General features: G+C 44.2%; 1 protein-coding gene across 2 annotated transcripts; it reads right to left on the bottom strand.

The window, feature by feature from the left end:
- Positions 1-226: 226 nt before the first annotated feature.
- Positions 227-13,958, bottom strand: FAM187B (family with sequence similarity 187 member B). 2 transcript variants are annotated; one of them, XM_077132136.1, is made up of 2 exons: positions 13,183-13,958; positions 227-645 (listed from the first exon to the last, which is right to left on the bottom strand). In XM_077132136.1, exons 1-2 carry the CDS (start codon positions 13,941-13,943, stop codon positions 252-254), a joined length of 1,155 nt encoding a protein of 384 aa, XP_076988251.1. In that variant the 5' UTR covers positions 13,944-13,958; the 3' UTR covers positions 227-251. The 2 variants fall into 2 exon arrangements, with proteins under 2 accessions (XP_076988251.1, XP_076988250.1); XM_077132135.1 differs by lacking the exon at positions 13,183-13,958 and adding an exon at positions 2,825-3,642.
- Positions 13,959-15,191: the final 1,233 nt, after the last annotated feature.

The following is a 15,191-nucleotide window of genomic DNA, read 5'->3' as shown; positions in this document are numbered from 1 at the left end:
TGGTCTGGCGTCAGTTTTCCCATCTGTGGAATGGAAATTCCTAACGAGTTAACAGAGCAGGACCTGGCCCAGGGCAGAGCTCTGCCACCCTAGGCTGCTGCCACAGGCCTGTTCTGCTTTGCACAACACAGAGCCTGGGGCTGGGTGGGCATAGCACAGGTGCTCCAGAAGGGAGGGTGGAAGCAATGAAGGGACAGTGAAAGCAATGAAGAAACAGAAGGTTGGGTCCACTCGAGCACTGAGGTCATGCTTTATTTCACCAGCAGCACCTGGTCACTTCTTCTGCGCCGGGAAGGGCGTCGGAGCTTGAGCAGCACCCCAGTCAGGGCCAGGACTGTGGCCACGAGCAGCAGGAGCTTCAGCCCCTCTAGCACAGATTCTGCCTTCCCGTGCGGGGCTTCCCCTGCCTCCTGCTGCCGCTGCCACGCAGCGTCCTCTCTCCTCTGAGCCTCCCACACCTCCGGAGGAGTCAGAGGGTTGAATCGAGCCATGAGCTCCTGCTGCACAAAGCACTTGTAAATGGCCGGCTGGAAGATCTGCAGCCGCCTGCCGCCGTTGGTTGGGTCCAGGACGGTGCTGAAGTCTTGGCCGGAGAGCTGGCTCTGCCAGGTCAGGAGGGTGCCATTGGCTTCCCAGTGGATGGGCCTGCAAGGAGGACAAGGTCAGCTGCAGAGCTCCAGGGATATGGGGTTGGGGCTGGGGGACACCAGCTCTGGAGAGAGTCAGGGACAGCGCCACCTTCCTCCTCCCTGGAGAACAGCAAATGCCGCCCACCCCAACTCCGGCGGCCTCTAACATGGGCAAGTGGGGGCAGAAGGGCTGGGAGAGCTCTGAGCTCCACCCTTCCTGGCTGGGAAACCTGGGCAAATATAGCCAGCTCTCTGAGCCGCTGTTCCCTCATCTGAAAAGTGGGATGTAATGTCTGCATCTACTTAATGGGGTTCTTTGGAGGAATTAGTGAAAACACTCCTTAAATGCTTAATTGATATAGGCCCCTCCTCCTCTAGCCGCCTGGCCTTAGCTCCTCCCCACACTCACTGTACCCCAGGCCCTTCTCCTCAAATGGGCTGGGCTCAGCCGTGCCTCAGGGCCCTTGTCCTTGCAGTGCCCTTTGCCTGGAATGCCTTCCCACACCCTGTCTACTGGCATCTTTGCTGGCATCTTCTCAGAGAGACCTTCCCTGACCCTCCTATTTTACATTTCAATGTCCTCCCCTTCCATAACCATGGCCTGCCCTTCTCATCAACTAAAATACTACCTACTTTATTCATGTAATTGGCTTCTTGCTGTACAAGGGCAAGAATCTTTGTTGGCTTTAATTTTCACTGCATCCTGGTATCTAGAACGGACCTATTCACAGGTAAATGCTCTGTGAATAGATAAGTCAGGCACCAAACAGGCCCTTGTGGCCAAGGAGTGGAGGGGACACTCAGGAGCCATCAGCTAGTGCTGGGTGGGCTGCAGGCACGGAAACGTTGTGCAGCCAGGCCTGAGCTCCCAAGGCCAGGGCTAGTGAGACCCGCCCCCCATTCCACAGACAAGGAGCCTGAGGGAAGCCCCAGGCCACAGGTCACGTGGCTGGAAGGCGGCAGGGCTGGGGCTGGGGCTGGAACCAGGCCGGGCCAAGTCCAGAGCCTGACAGAAAACTCCACAGGGACCTCCAATCCGCTCAACCCTAGAGATGGGGCAACTCTTGAAACCTTGGGACCTCCCTAAGTCTTATCTCTCCCTGTGGCCCAGACTCGGGGACAGCTTGTCTGGCAAATGAGATGGAGGAGAAATTCCAGTGTAGACGGTTCTGCTTCCTGCACTTCTGAATTGGGGCTTTCTTAGGGAGCAGGTATCACTTTTAGACTTAAAACAGGAGGCAGGAAGGAAGAAGAGAGAAACAAACACATCTGAGGGTGAAAGAAAGAGAGGGATAAAAGTTGTAGGTAGAATAAAGAAGGAACAGATGGCAGCAGGGGAGGGGGATAATGGGGGGGTGGGCAGGGGTGCAAGTTGGGAGCTGTGAGGCCACAGTGAGTCCTGCAGAGCCATGGACAGGGCCCTTGCTCAGGCTCTCCCTTTACCCTGCGCATGCAGGGCTCCCATGGGGAAGGAGAGAAAGGGCGACCCGGTGGCCAAGTGTGTGTGTTTTGAGCTCCGTGCTGCCATGGATCCCTGGGTACGGACATGGCCTTCCAGGCTGTAGTCTCCCCATCTGTAAAATGGGCCCCCTCCTAGCCCCCAGCTCCTGGGCCTGCCATGTAGGAGGATGCTGTCCACGAAGAAAGCTCAGCACCTGTTGGTGGTTCTGTTTCTTATGACCGGTGTGGAGGGAATGGGGAGATTTTCCAGGGGGCTCCCGAGGCAGGAAGACAGGTCCGAGAGTGTGACACCCTGTGGCTGGTTGTGGGTATCCAGGAAGCTCTGAATGACCTTCCCAGAGGTGTCAGTTCCCTGAGACCTGCCCAGGCTCCCCCCAACCCCAACCTCAATCCCTCTGCCTGGGCCGACCCCTCACGGCTCTCCCTGACTGTGGCTTCCAGAGGGCAGGGCCTGGAGCTTCTGCAGCGGCCTCAGCATCCATCACCCCACACCAGGTGGGGCACACAGCTCAGCCCTCATTGCGAGTTAGCAGTCCTTGTTCTACATGGGCTATGAAAGTGGGGGCACCAAGGGATTCACACCAAACTAATGTCTGAACGAGCCCGTGGAGTGACCCTGCAGGGCCGGCATGCCGCCCGACCCTCTCACCCTGCACAGTTTGACCACGAGGCTCCCAGGCTGGACAGGAGCCTGGACAGGGGCTAGGGGCAGGGTGGGTGCCGGGTTCTGTCACCTGTAGATGGATCCTAGAGGGCAGGTGAGCCACACGGACTCTGCCACTTCATTGAGCTCGAAGCTTTTGAAGAGGACGTATTGAGACTCAAAGCGCTGGGTCTTTTTACAGGGCACTTGACAGGCCTCCACCTGCAGCTCCGGCCGCATGCGGCTGGACCACGAGGCCACGTCTCTCAGCTGGAGCCAGCAGGGCATGGCTTCCTCCAGAGGCTCCTCGATGTAGCAGTAGCCCAGGCGTTTGCGCTCGCCCGGCTCCCCACAGCGGTTACAATCCTGCCAGGGCTCCCAGCGCGTGAAGATGAGCTCTGTGCCGCCCAGGCTCAGCGTCTCGTTCTCCAGGGACTCCTGGGCCAGACCCCTGTGTGTAATATGCAGGGTGGTGGCGTCCTGGAAGTCGATCTCGTACTCCACCAGGAGGGTACCGTTCTCGTCCTGGCAGCGGTAGAGGCCCGTCTGGGAGGGCTGCGGGTTTTTGATGAGAATGTTGCCCTCAGGCGTCATTTCTATGTTGGAGATACTGGAGATGTTGGTGGATAGTCTGCTTTCCTGCAGAAGGAAGTAGGCCCACTGTGCCCCAGAGGAGTTGCAGTCCAAGAGGATATCATTGCCCGAGAGCAGGGCCCGTTGGCACAGCTTGCCATCAGGGCAGCTGAGGGAGACATAGAACCCCAGCACAGGGAGAGCAAGGCTGAGCAGCAGGCCCAGGGTGGTCAGCATGGTGGACTGGGGGCTGCAGGAGGGGTTGAGGCACCAGCCTGGGCATTGTGAGGTCATACTCCTTGGCGCTGGTGTAAAGCAGTGAATAAAACCTGCCTCTCTGCTTACTGTTCTGACCTCCTAACCCTCTCCCTTTCAATCTCTCCTCTCCAGCCCTGCTAGCCTGCCAGTTCTTCCCTGAATCAGTCATATCTGTCTCTTCTTTCAGATATCTGCATGACTCAATTAATTTTGAACAAATGAATAAATATTTTTCTGAGTTGCCTCTTTCCCTGCCCCTTCCCCAAACTCCTTCTTAGCCCTAAAATTAAAAACAATTATTGTACAGGCCTGAGCATCCGTCATTCACTCATTCCACAGATTTTACAAAATGCCTTCTGTACATGAGGCATTAGTCTAATCACAGCAGAGAATAGGTTAAACAAAGCCCCTGCCTTTCTCAGAACTCCCCTTCTAGTGGGAGAGGTACATAATACATATAACATATACATAACATATAATGTCAGATTATAGTAATTATTACAGAGGAAAACAGAGCAGAAAGATGGGACCAGAGAGTAGTCAGGTCTCTCTGGGTCCTCTTTGAGAAGATGAAGTTTCAAGAAACATTTGAATGGAATGACAGAAGGAGATGTATTGGAGGGAAGAATGTTCCCAGGAGAGGGCCAGACTTGACTTAGGAGACTAATTAGTATATTTGAAGGGCATGAGGCCATTGTGGTTGAGATGAAGAGGGCAAGGAGAGAGTGAGGGTGGGGAGAGGTCAGAGGGTCACATAGATCTCTGACAAGACCTCTTGCCTTCATCACTACCTGGCTCCTTAGGGCCAGGAGCTCCCAGTTATGTCCCTGCCCCATAACTTTCTTTGGCAGAAGATATATGCTTAGACTCTCTCTGGAATTGTTGCTTCTGTGGTGTTTTGCTGCCTCTCCTGACCTGGGAGTGAGGAGAGGGTCACACATCCCTTCTGCTCTCAGATCTATAAAGCCATCTATGGTTGTCACCTGTTTCCCAGGCCCCTGCAAATTCCCTCTTATCTGAGGCACACTTTGTGTTAGTTTGAAAGCTGCCAGAATGCGATATACCAGAACAGGAATGGCTTTTAAAAAGGGGAATTTAATAAATTCCAAGTTTACAGTTCTAAGCCTATAAAATGTCCAAACTAAGGTATCCAGGTAAAGATACCTTAATTCAAGGAAGGCCAATGGGCTCTGTCAGCTAGGAAGTCATGTGGCTGGCATTTGCTGGTCCTTGCTCCTGAACTCCGTTTCTTTCAGCCTTTGGTTCTGTAGGGGCTCCTCACTTTGCTTCTCCAGGGCTGGCATGCCCAACATCTCATGGGGATGTCTGCTGGGCTCCAAGCATCTCGAAGCATCTGTGTCTCTGTACTCCAAGTGTTGGCATCTGTGATCTGTGTCCCCTCTGCTCTGAAGTTTCTGTCGGCTCTGTCATTTCTGTAGTCTCTCTCTCTTTTGGCTCTGAGGTTTCTGTCATTTCTGGCTCTCTCCAAAACATTTCCTCTTTTAAAGGATTCAAGACCCACCTGGAATGGATGGAGTCACATCGCCATCTAAACAAAGGTCACATCCACAATTGGGTGTGTAACACCTCTATGGAGATAATCTAATCAAAATATTCTAGCCTACATATTAAATCAAGATGAAAAGAGATGGCTTCCCTCACAAGATTGAATCAGAATTAAAACATGGCTTTTCTGGGGTACGTAATACTTTCAAACCAGCACACACACAAACAATGATCCCCCTACTGTTTCCCCTCCATCTCCTTCCCTGTCTCTGTCTGTCTTTCCCCAGTCCAGGGAATTCTTTAAATAGTATATATTTTAGAATATTTGAATGAGTGACCAATATGTAAAATCAAAGAGCTCTACTATGAGAATCCTATTCCTTGCTGTTCTTTAAACAATTTGTATGAAACTCCTGCTTACTGCTACAGTTGAGCAGCTTGCATCAGGCCAACCCTCTTGCTGATAACAACTACTATGGCAAGATACAACAACAACAACAAAGCAGCCACAAATGGAAATTCATTAAAGTGAGCCCCATTCTCACTTTTGCTTTCTCCCCCTTAGGACATTTGCTGATTCTAGTCCCAGGGCATAAAAGTCTATCTAAAAGTGATTGCCTGGAATTTTGGGCAGTCTCATGGGGCTGGGGAGACAAAAATTGGAGTTCAGAAGCTATTAAGAATGTACAATCTTGAAGAATCAAGATCCCAGAAAAAAGAGAATCATAGAGAGGTAAGCTAAACCCCAGAGAAGTGAGCTCAACCCCAACGATCTGATAATCTTTTTCCCTTTCCCTTAATTGCATTTGCAGAATCCTAAACTGCATGGGGTAAAAGGCCAAGAAACTTGCAAAGCCATGGAATAATCTAAAGACCACCCTCACTTCTGACACCAACTGCAGAGTTTGGGAGTGCCCCAAACCATCCCCACTTCTGATCCCAGTTGCATGTTTCAGGTTCCCTAAGACTAACAGCAGGTTCAATAATTAGCTAGAAGGACTTGCAGAACTCACCAAAAGCTGTGATACTCACGATTATGATTTATTATAGCAAAAGAACACAAATTAAAATCAGCCCAGGGAAGAGATGCATGGGGCAGAGTCCAGGAAAGTTTCAAGTATGAAGCTTCCAATTCAGTCAATCACGGACGGCATTAACTTTTATGACAATCATGCATGACAATATACATGGAATATTGCCAAGGAAGGAAGTGCACCCAAGTGTTATGTGTCCAGAGTTTTCCTGGGGCTTGTTCATGCAGATGTGGTTGACTGCCCACATAGCTGAACTTTGTCTCCATCCTTTTCAGAGGTTGGGTTGACATCATGTGGTCCAAAGTCCTCATTCTAGATCACAATTACTAAACTATCCAGTGTGTCCCAAAGCCTCAGGTAAACAAAGACACTCTTATCAGGCAAGGCATTCTAAGGTCTTCAAAAGCCAAGGACAAAGGCCAGACCTCTGTTTCGGTAAGGCCCATTCTTTAAATACAAAATGAAATGGAAAGCACCTACCTAAAATTCTAAACAGAGCTCACAGAAGTATTACAAAGCCAGGGAGACAAAAGTTGGTATTTATGGCTTACCAAGGAGGAGATTGGTAAGTTCCCTGGCTCACGGTCGAGACTTGTGAAGGGCTACAAGCTAGGAGCAGGGGATAACTGTAACTAGACAATGCCCCATAAAACCCTAAATCTAGGCCCCAAATAAGTAATTCCCTAGCTGGATCAAGGTGAGCTGCCCCTACTCTACTGCAAGCCAGAAGAAAATTAAACTCTCTCTGGAGGAACAGAATATCATCCAGGACTTTTACAGGCTTTCATGCACAATGTCAAACATTCACTAATAATAAAAAAAATGTACCAAGCATGCTGGGAAATAGAAACAAAAGATCAAAAACCAAGAGAAAAAAAATAGACAATGGTTACAGATCCACAGGTGATTCAGGTACTATAATTATCAAATGTGGACTTTAAGATATGTCCAAGAGATGAAAAGATGAAGACATTGAAGCTACAGATAAATAATCAAATGAAGTACTAGAATTAAAACATAAAATTTGTGAAATTAACAATTCACTAGAAGGGGTAACAACCTATTAAGCATAGCAGAAGAGAGAATTAGTGAAATAAAGGACAAATCAGTAGAAAAATATATCAACTGACTCAGGTGAAGGAAAAAGATAAGAAAATACAAAAAAGATTATATGAAACATGGGGAAATGTAAATGGAGATGCAGAAGGAAAAGAGAGAGAGAAAGAAACATAAGCAAGTATTGAAGAGATATTGACTGAAGACTTTCCAAAATTGATGAAAGACAACAAACCAAAAATTCAAAAAGATTTTTGAGCTTCAAATGTGATAAATATGAGTGGGCCACAGTGGCTCAGCAGGCAGAGTTCTCACCTGCTATGCCGGAGACCCAGGTTCGATTCCCGGTGCCTGCCCACGCAATAATGATAATAATAAATGTAAAGAAAACCAAAGTTTTAGGAAAACTACTAAAAATGAAATAGGAAATCTTCAAAATAGCCAGAGGAGAAAAAAAGCAATAATCATAAGACCATCAGCTGACTTCAGTAGAAATAATGGAAGCTAGAGGACGTCAAAGCACTGAAAAAAAGCCAATCTAGACTTCTATATCACAGTGAAAATATTCTTAAAAGATGACAGCAAAATAAGAATATCTTCAGAATAAAACTAAGAGAAGTCTAAACAGCAGAGCATGCTGAAAGTACTACTGAAGAGGATTCTCCAGGCAGCAGGAAGATAATGCCAAATTGAAGTGAGGTAATGCAGGAATTTAAAGCACCAGAAGTATAAATATGAGGGCAAAAGTAAATGAATACTGCTTGCCTTAAAAAAAAGTGTTTACCAGAGTTTAAAATATAGGTAAAATGAAAACACATGACAACAATAGCACAATAGATGGAAGATAAATAAATTGAAAAAACGTTGTAAGGATGACTGAGATCTAACTAAGCATCTCAAGAAGTTAGGAAAAGAACAGAAAATTAGCACCAAAGAGCATAGAAAAAGGGTATAATAAAAACCATAAATCAATGAAATAGAAGACAAAATGAAGAAAATTATCAAATCAACAAATCTAATGTTGATTCTTTGAAAAGATGACTGAGATTGATAAACCCTAGCACGATAATTGGGGAGAAAAGGAGAGGGCCAAATAATATCAGTAATGAAAAAGAGAGACATTACTACAGATTCTACAGGAAAAAAAGACGATGAGAAAATATTACAAACAACTTTCAGCCAAAACTTCTGAAAATTTAGATTACATGAATAAATGCATTGAAAAACTCATAGAACTCACACAAGAAAAACATTCAGAATAGTTCTATGTTTACTATTAAAACAAACAACCAAGCAAAAGCCCAGAAGTCTTTACCAATGAATTCTTCTAAACATTTAAGAAATAACATCAATCATACCAAACTTTTGCAAAAACAGATAAAAAGGGGAACACTTCAGAACTTCTTCCATAAGGCCTGATCACTGTAACACCAAACCTATAAGGGCAGTACAAAAAAAAAAAAAAAAAAAAAAAAACTTAGACAATCACTTTCTTGAACAGATACAAAATCCTAATCAAAATATTAGCAAATCGACTGATAACAAATAAAAAGAATAAACATCATGACCAAATTGGGTTTCTTCCAGAAAGGCAAGGTTGGGTTTACATTTGAACATCTATTAATGTAATTTACCCCATTAACTAGGGAAGAAAACCATATTATCATCTCAGTAGATAATGAGAAAGCACTTATCTTTATTAATACTTATTAATACTTATTCCTGTATCAAAACTCTTGGCAAACTAGGAACAAAGGGGATTTTTCTTAATCTAATAAAGAATTTCTATAAAAAAAAACTTAGAGCAAAATTACAGTTAATGGTGAAATTATGGAGCACAAGACAAGTACATCTGCCATCAACTCTTCCATTGAGTATTGAATGGAGGAAAGTGAATTTAGCAAAATAATTGTACACAAAGTCATATACAAATATCAAATGTAATTCTATATGCCAGAAACAAAAATTAGAAAATGAAATGTAAAAAACAATTTACAATAGCATGAAAAACATCAAATACCGGAAATAATTACAATAAAAGATATGCAACATATAGAACAATGGGATAGAATTAAGAGCCCAGAAATAAACCCACATGTCTATGGTGAATTGATTTTCAACAAGTGTGCCAAGTTCCTTCAATAGGGATAGAATAGTCTTCTCAACAAATGGTGCTGGGATGACTGGAAAGTCACAAGCAAAACAATGAATTTGACCCCCTACCTCTCACATATACAAAAAGTAATTTAAAATGGATCAACAACCTAAATACAAAACTCTTTCGAGAAAACATCAACAAATATCTTCAGGACCTTAGGTTAGGTGATAAATTCTTAGCTTTTACACCAAAAGCATCCATAACTAAAGAAAAAAATACATACATTGAACTTCATTAAAATTAAAAATGTTTGTGCAGCAAAGAACATTATCAAGATAGTAAAATGAACAATCTATAGAATGGGAGAAAATATTTGGAAGCCATATATCTGATAAGAGTTTAAAATCCAGAATGTATAAAGAGCTTCTACAACTAAATAGCAAAAAGACTAAGAACCCAATTTAAAAATAGCAAAAAGACTTGTATAGACATTTCTTCAAAGAAGAAATACAAACAACCAAAAAGCACATAAAGAAACTCAACATCATTAGACATCAGGGAAACGTAAATCAAAATCACGAGATACCATTTCACATGCCTTAGAACGGCTACTATTAAAAAATGGAAAGTTGTAAGTGTTGGAGAGGATGTGGAGAAATAAGAACCTTCATTCATTGCTTGTGTCAATGTAAAATAGTGCGGATGCTTTGAAGAACTACCATGTGACCTGGCAATCCCACTGCTCAAAATAATTGAAAGCAGGGATTTGAACAGATATTTGCACACTGAACTTCATAGTGGCATTATTCATAATTGCCAAAGGTTGGAAGGGACCCAAGTGTCCATCAACTACTGAATGAATAAATAAAATGAGGTATATACGTATAGTATAATACGATAATAATAAAAAGGAATGAAATCCTGATATATGCAACTACATGAGTGAATCTTGGAGGCATCATGTTGAGTGAAATAAGCCTGACCAAGGGGACAAATATTGCATGAGCTCATTGATGGGAAATAAATAGAATAAGCAAACTCATAGAGTCAGAATTCAGAATATAGGTTTCCAGGGGACAGAGGCAGGGGTGATGGTGGGGAACGGGAAGTTAGTGCTTAAAATGTACAAAGTTCCAATTGAAATGATGGAAATACTTTGCTAATGGATGATGATGACGGTAGCACAACATTGTAAACATAATTAGTAGCACGGAAACATATATCTGAATGTGGTTAAAAGTGGGAAATGTTAAGTTATATATATGATAATAATAATATAAGTCCAATAATAATAATGGACTTATAGTACAATTATAAAAATGTGCTATCATCAATTGTAACAAATGTTCCACACCAATGCAAGATTTTAATAATGGGAATCCTATATTTTATGCATGATTTTCTGTAAACCCACAACTTCTCCAATTAAAAAAAAAGAGAGATGATAAGTAAATGGCCAATAAGCATATGAAAAGATGCTCAATATCATTAGTCATTATAAAATGCAAATCAAAACTTCAGTGAGGGGCAAGCCACGGTAGCTCAGCTGGCAGAGTTCTCACCTGCCATGCCAGAGACCTGGGTTCAATTTCCGGTGCCTGCCCATGAAAAAAAAAAGAGAGAGAAAAAACAGAAAAACTACAATGAGATATCACAGATTAGAATGGCTATTATTGAAAAAATGGAAAATAAATGTGGCAAGGATGCGAAGAAATTGGAGCCCTCATGCATTGTTGGTAGGAATTGAAAATGGTGCAGCTGCTGTGAAAAACAGTTTGGTGGATCCTCTAAAAACTAAGTGTAAAATTACTATATGATCTGACAATTCCACTTCTAGGTATCTGTTTTAGTTTGTTAATGCTGCCAGAGATGCAATATACCAGAAATGGATTGGCTTTTATAAAAGGAATTTATGAACTTACAATTTTACAATTCTAAGGCCATAAAAATGCCCAAATTAAGGCATCCAAAGAAAGATACCCTCACTCAACAAACACTGATCAGGGAAGCCACCTGCCTGGTGTCTGCTGGTCCTTTGGCTTCTGGTTTCACACAGCTTCCCTGGGGGGCTTTTGCTTTCTGCCTCTCCAGACGTCTCTGTCTGTATCAGCTCTGGTTCCTATCTGGCTTCTGCCAGCTCTTTCAGCTCCTGGCGTCTTCTGGGGATTCTGCATTTCCAAACGTTTGTGTTTCAGTAGGTTCTGAAGTTCTCCAAATGCCTGCATCTGAGGTTTCTCCAAAATGTTTCCCCTTTTAAAGGACTCTAGTAAATTAATCAAGACCCACTTTGAATGGATGGAGTCACATCTCCCTCTGATCAAAAAGCCACACCCACAATTTGTATGTCACATCTCCATGGAAGTAATCCAATCAAAAGATCATGCCCACAACTGAGTGGGCCAGTCTCCAAGGAAACAATCTAATGAAAGGCTTCCACCCTAAACAATTGGTCTGGCCCCACAAGATTGAATTAGGATTAAAACATGGCTTTTCTGGGGTACATAATAGTTTCAAACTGGCACAATATCTATCCAAAAGAATTGAAAGCAGGTATTTGAACAGGTATTCACACATCAATGTTCACTGCAGCCTTTTCATAACAACACCCCAAGTTGTCCGTCAATAGATGAATGGGTAAACAAAATGTGGTATATCCATACCATAGAATATTATTCAGCCCTAAAAAGAAGTGAATTTTGGTACATGCTGCAACATGGCTGAACCCTGATGATAAGCCAGACACAAAATGACAAATATTGTATGATTTATCTCATACGAAATACTTAGAACAAGGTAATTTCATAGTGACAGAGAGCAGAATAGTTGCTATCAGGGGTCGGGGGGAGGCAGGGAAGAAGACGGAGGTATTACTTAAAGGGTATGACTTTCTCTCTGGGATGATGAAAATGTTCTGGAAATCATGATGAAAGTTACAAAATGTTAAGGTACTTATGTGACAGAATTGTTCACTTAAAAGTGGTTAAAATGGGCGGGTCACAGAGGCTCAGCAGGCAGAGTTTTTGCCCACCATGCCAGAGACCCGGATTTGATTCCCAGTGCCTGCCCATGCAGAAACAAAAACAAAAACAAAAAAAAAAAGGGGGTTAAAATGATTTTTGTTATGTATATTATGCCACAGTTTTTAAAAAGATTAAAGAGACACTAACACAAATGTAAAAAGAAAGATAATCAAGACCTCTACATTAATAACTGAACATTGCTGAGAGGACTTAAAGAAAGCCTAAACATTGAAAGTGCTTAACATGTGCATGGATTGGAAGACTAAATATGGTGATATATTGAGTCTCCCACAATTTTTCTTAGATCAATGAAGCCCATATATATATGAAAGACTTTTTAGGGTGACAATTAAAATTTGATTAAAAATTTTTTGTGTAAATGCAAAGGGCCAAGAATAGACAATCTTGAAGAACAAATTTGGAAGACTCATGCAATTAGATAACATGACATTATAAAGGTATCATAATTTAGACACTGTGGCATTGGTGCAAGGATGGTTAGATCAATTGCTTCAGTCAGAAGCCAGTGGGGAAATAGAAATTACCCAGATTCTATGCTGGCATGAGCACCAGCTAGGGTGGCTTGGTCTCTATGCTTTACATTGGGTCTCCCTGTAAATAACAGAAGACGGTGAGGGCAGAGACAGGGTCTCTGATGGCCACCACTATGTTCCTGACATCACCTGCCAGGACAGGCTCAGAGCAGGCACTAGGGAGTTCTTGCTGAATGAATATCTGGATAAGCCAGGGAAGAGATCCCTTTCTGCCTAGGCTGACCATGAAGTCTCATGGGCTGGAGGCAGAGCCTGCTGGTAAGTGAGAGAATAAAGCCCTGGCTGAAGTGGGCACAGGAAACAAAGCCTGGGGAGGGCCAAAGGCAGGGCTGGTGGCCAGGTCCTTTCACCTGTAGATGGAGGCCAAGGGGCAGGTAAGCCATATGTTGTTAGTCAGTTTGCCCAGCTGGTGGTCAATGTCAAAGATGAAGAATGGTTGATTGGTTTCCTTGATGTGGTCACAGGGTACAAAGCAGGCTTCCACCTGCAGCTCTGGCCGCATGCGGCTGGACCTCTCAGCTACCTCTCTCAGCTGGAGCCAGCAGGGCATGATTCCCTCCTGGGGCTCTTCGATATAGCAGTAGCCCAGGCGTTTGCGTTCACCTGGCCCCCCGCAGCGGTTACAGTCCTGCCAGGGCTCCCAGCGCGTGAAGATGAGCTCTGTGCCGCCCAGGCTTAGGGTCTCGTTCTCCAAGGGCTCCTGGGCCAGACCCCTGTGTGTAATATGCAGGGTGGTGGCGTCCTGGAAGTCAATTTCATACTCCAACAGGAAGATGCCATTCTCGTCCTGGCAGCGGTAGAGGCCCGTCTGGGAGGGCTGCGGGTTGGTCAACTGGAGGCTGCCCCCAGGCAGTTCCTTTATGTTAGGCATTGAGGAGAGTGGGAAGGCATCTTCCCCCAGCATGGAAGAGAAGAACCAGACTGCCCTGGGATGGCCGCACTGTAGAACCACATCATTGCCCGAGAGCAGGGCCTCTTGGCAAAGACTCTTATGGGCACAGTTGATTAATATCTGTGCCCCAAGAATGGGGAGAGAAATGCTAAACAGCCCCACTGTAGCCAACATAGTGGAATAGAGCTGCAGCAGGAGGCTAGGAACTGCCCCAGACATTGTGAAGTCACTCACGGAACTCAAGCCTCAGGCCTGGGCAATGGAATAGGCCTTGGCCCCTGGAACTTCCAGGAGCACAATTCAGCTCATTGTGTACAGTGTAAGGGCAAAGACTCAAATATCCACAGGAGCTGAGTAGGAAATAAAATAAGTGAACCTAAGACAGACAAGTGAATTAAATGACTTGCCTCCACATATCCGATATACAATGGTAGAACGGGACAAAATGACTGGAACAGGGAAGAAGAGAAGAGTCACAGCAATCACCAGACTCTGCCATTTCTAAACTCCAGTGGGCAGACATTGCACTCTTCTTTAATTTGCTGCAAATATGCACCTTGGGGTGGGGGTGGGGTCTTTCCAAACCTTGGTTTTTCCGCTCGTGGCTCTACTCTCCAGGGATGTCTCTCCTTTTCCACCATTGTCCTTGGCCACATTGAGTCATTGAAAGATAAGCCCTCACTGGGGCCCCAAGGGATTTTTTTTAGCCTTCATTCCCAGGTTTGGGACCTGAGGATTCTTATAAACCTCCAGTCAACGACATGTGCCACAAACCACGTGCAGAGTTCTGTTCAAGACCTCTCTCTCTTTCTAACTGCAAGTAACATAAAAGTTTATCAGTTATAGGGTTGCCACATGATCCTGCAATACCATTGTTAAACAAAGACTTGGAAGAACTGAAATCAGGGACATGAATAGGCCTTTGCACACTGATGTTTATGGTGGCTTTATTCACACTTTGCAATGGATGGAGGTGACCTAAGGGTATATTCACTGATGGATGGAAGGGCGAAACATGGTGTATTCATATGACAGAATAATAAGTGGCTGCAGGAAGGAATGAAATTGTGTGATATGCAAGTAGGAGAATGAAACTTGAAGGCATTATGTTGAGTGAAAAAAGCCAGAAAAAAATGGACAAATAATGTGTGCTTTCACTAATATAAACTAACTATAATGAGCAATCTCTGAGAACTGAACTTGAGTGTATAAGTTATCAGAGGATAAGAAAATGGTCAGAGATTGGGCAATAGATGATTAAGATACAGAAAATTTAAATAAGGCTCATTGTTCCTAGATTGCAAGTTCTTACAGCAGTTGCATCTGTTCCTGGGTTTTAACTGTCATTTCTAAATTCTGAGATATTGTGTTCTTTGTGTACAACCTGGTAGTTCCCTGGAACATTGGGTATCTGTGTGACACCTGAGACTCAGAGTTAGAGTTCTGCAACTCTGACAGTCAGCATTG

Source organism: Tamandua tetradactyla, chromosome 16 (assembly GCF_023851605.1).
Source record: "Tamandua tetradactyla isolate mTamTet1 chromosome 16, mTamTet1.pri, whole genome shotgun sequence".
Classification (NCBI taxonomy): domain Eukaryota; kingdom Metazoa; phylum Chordata; class Mammalia; order Pilosa; family Myrmecophagidae; genus Tamandua; species Tamandua tetradactyla.
The sequence above is the reverse complement of the archived record's forward strand: the minus strand, read 5'-3'. Positions and strand labels throughout refer to the sequence as shown.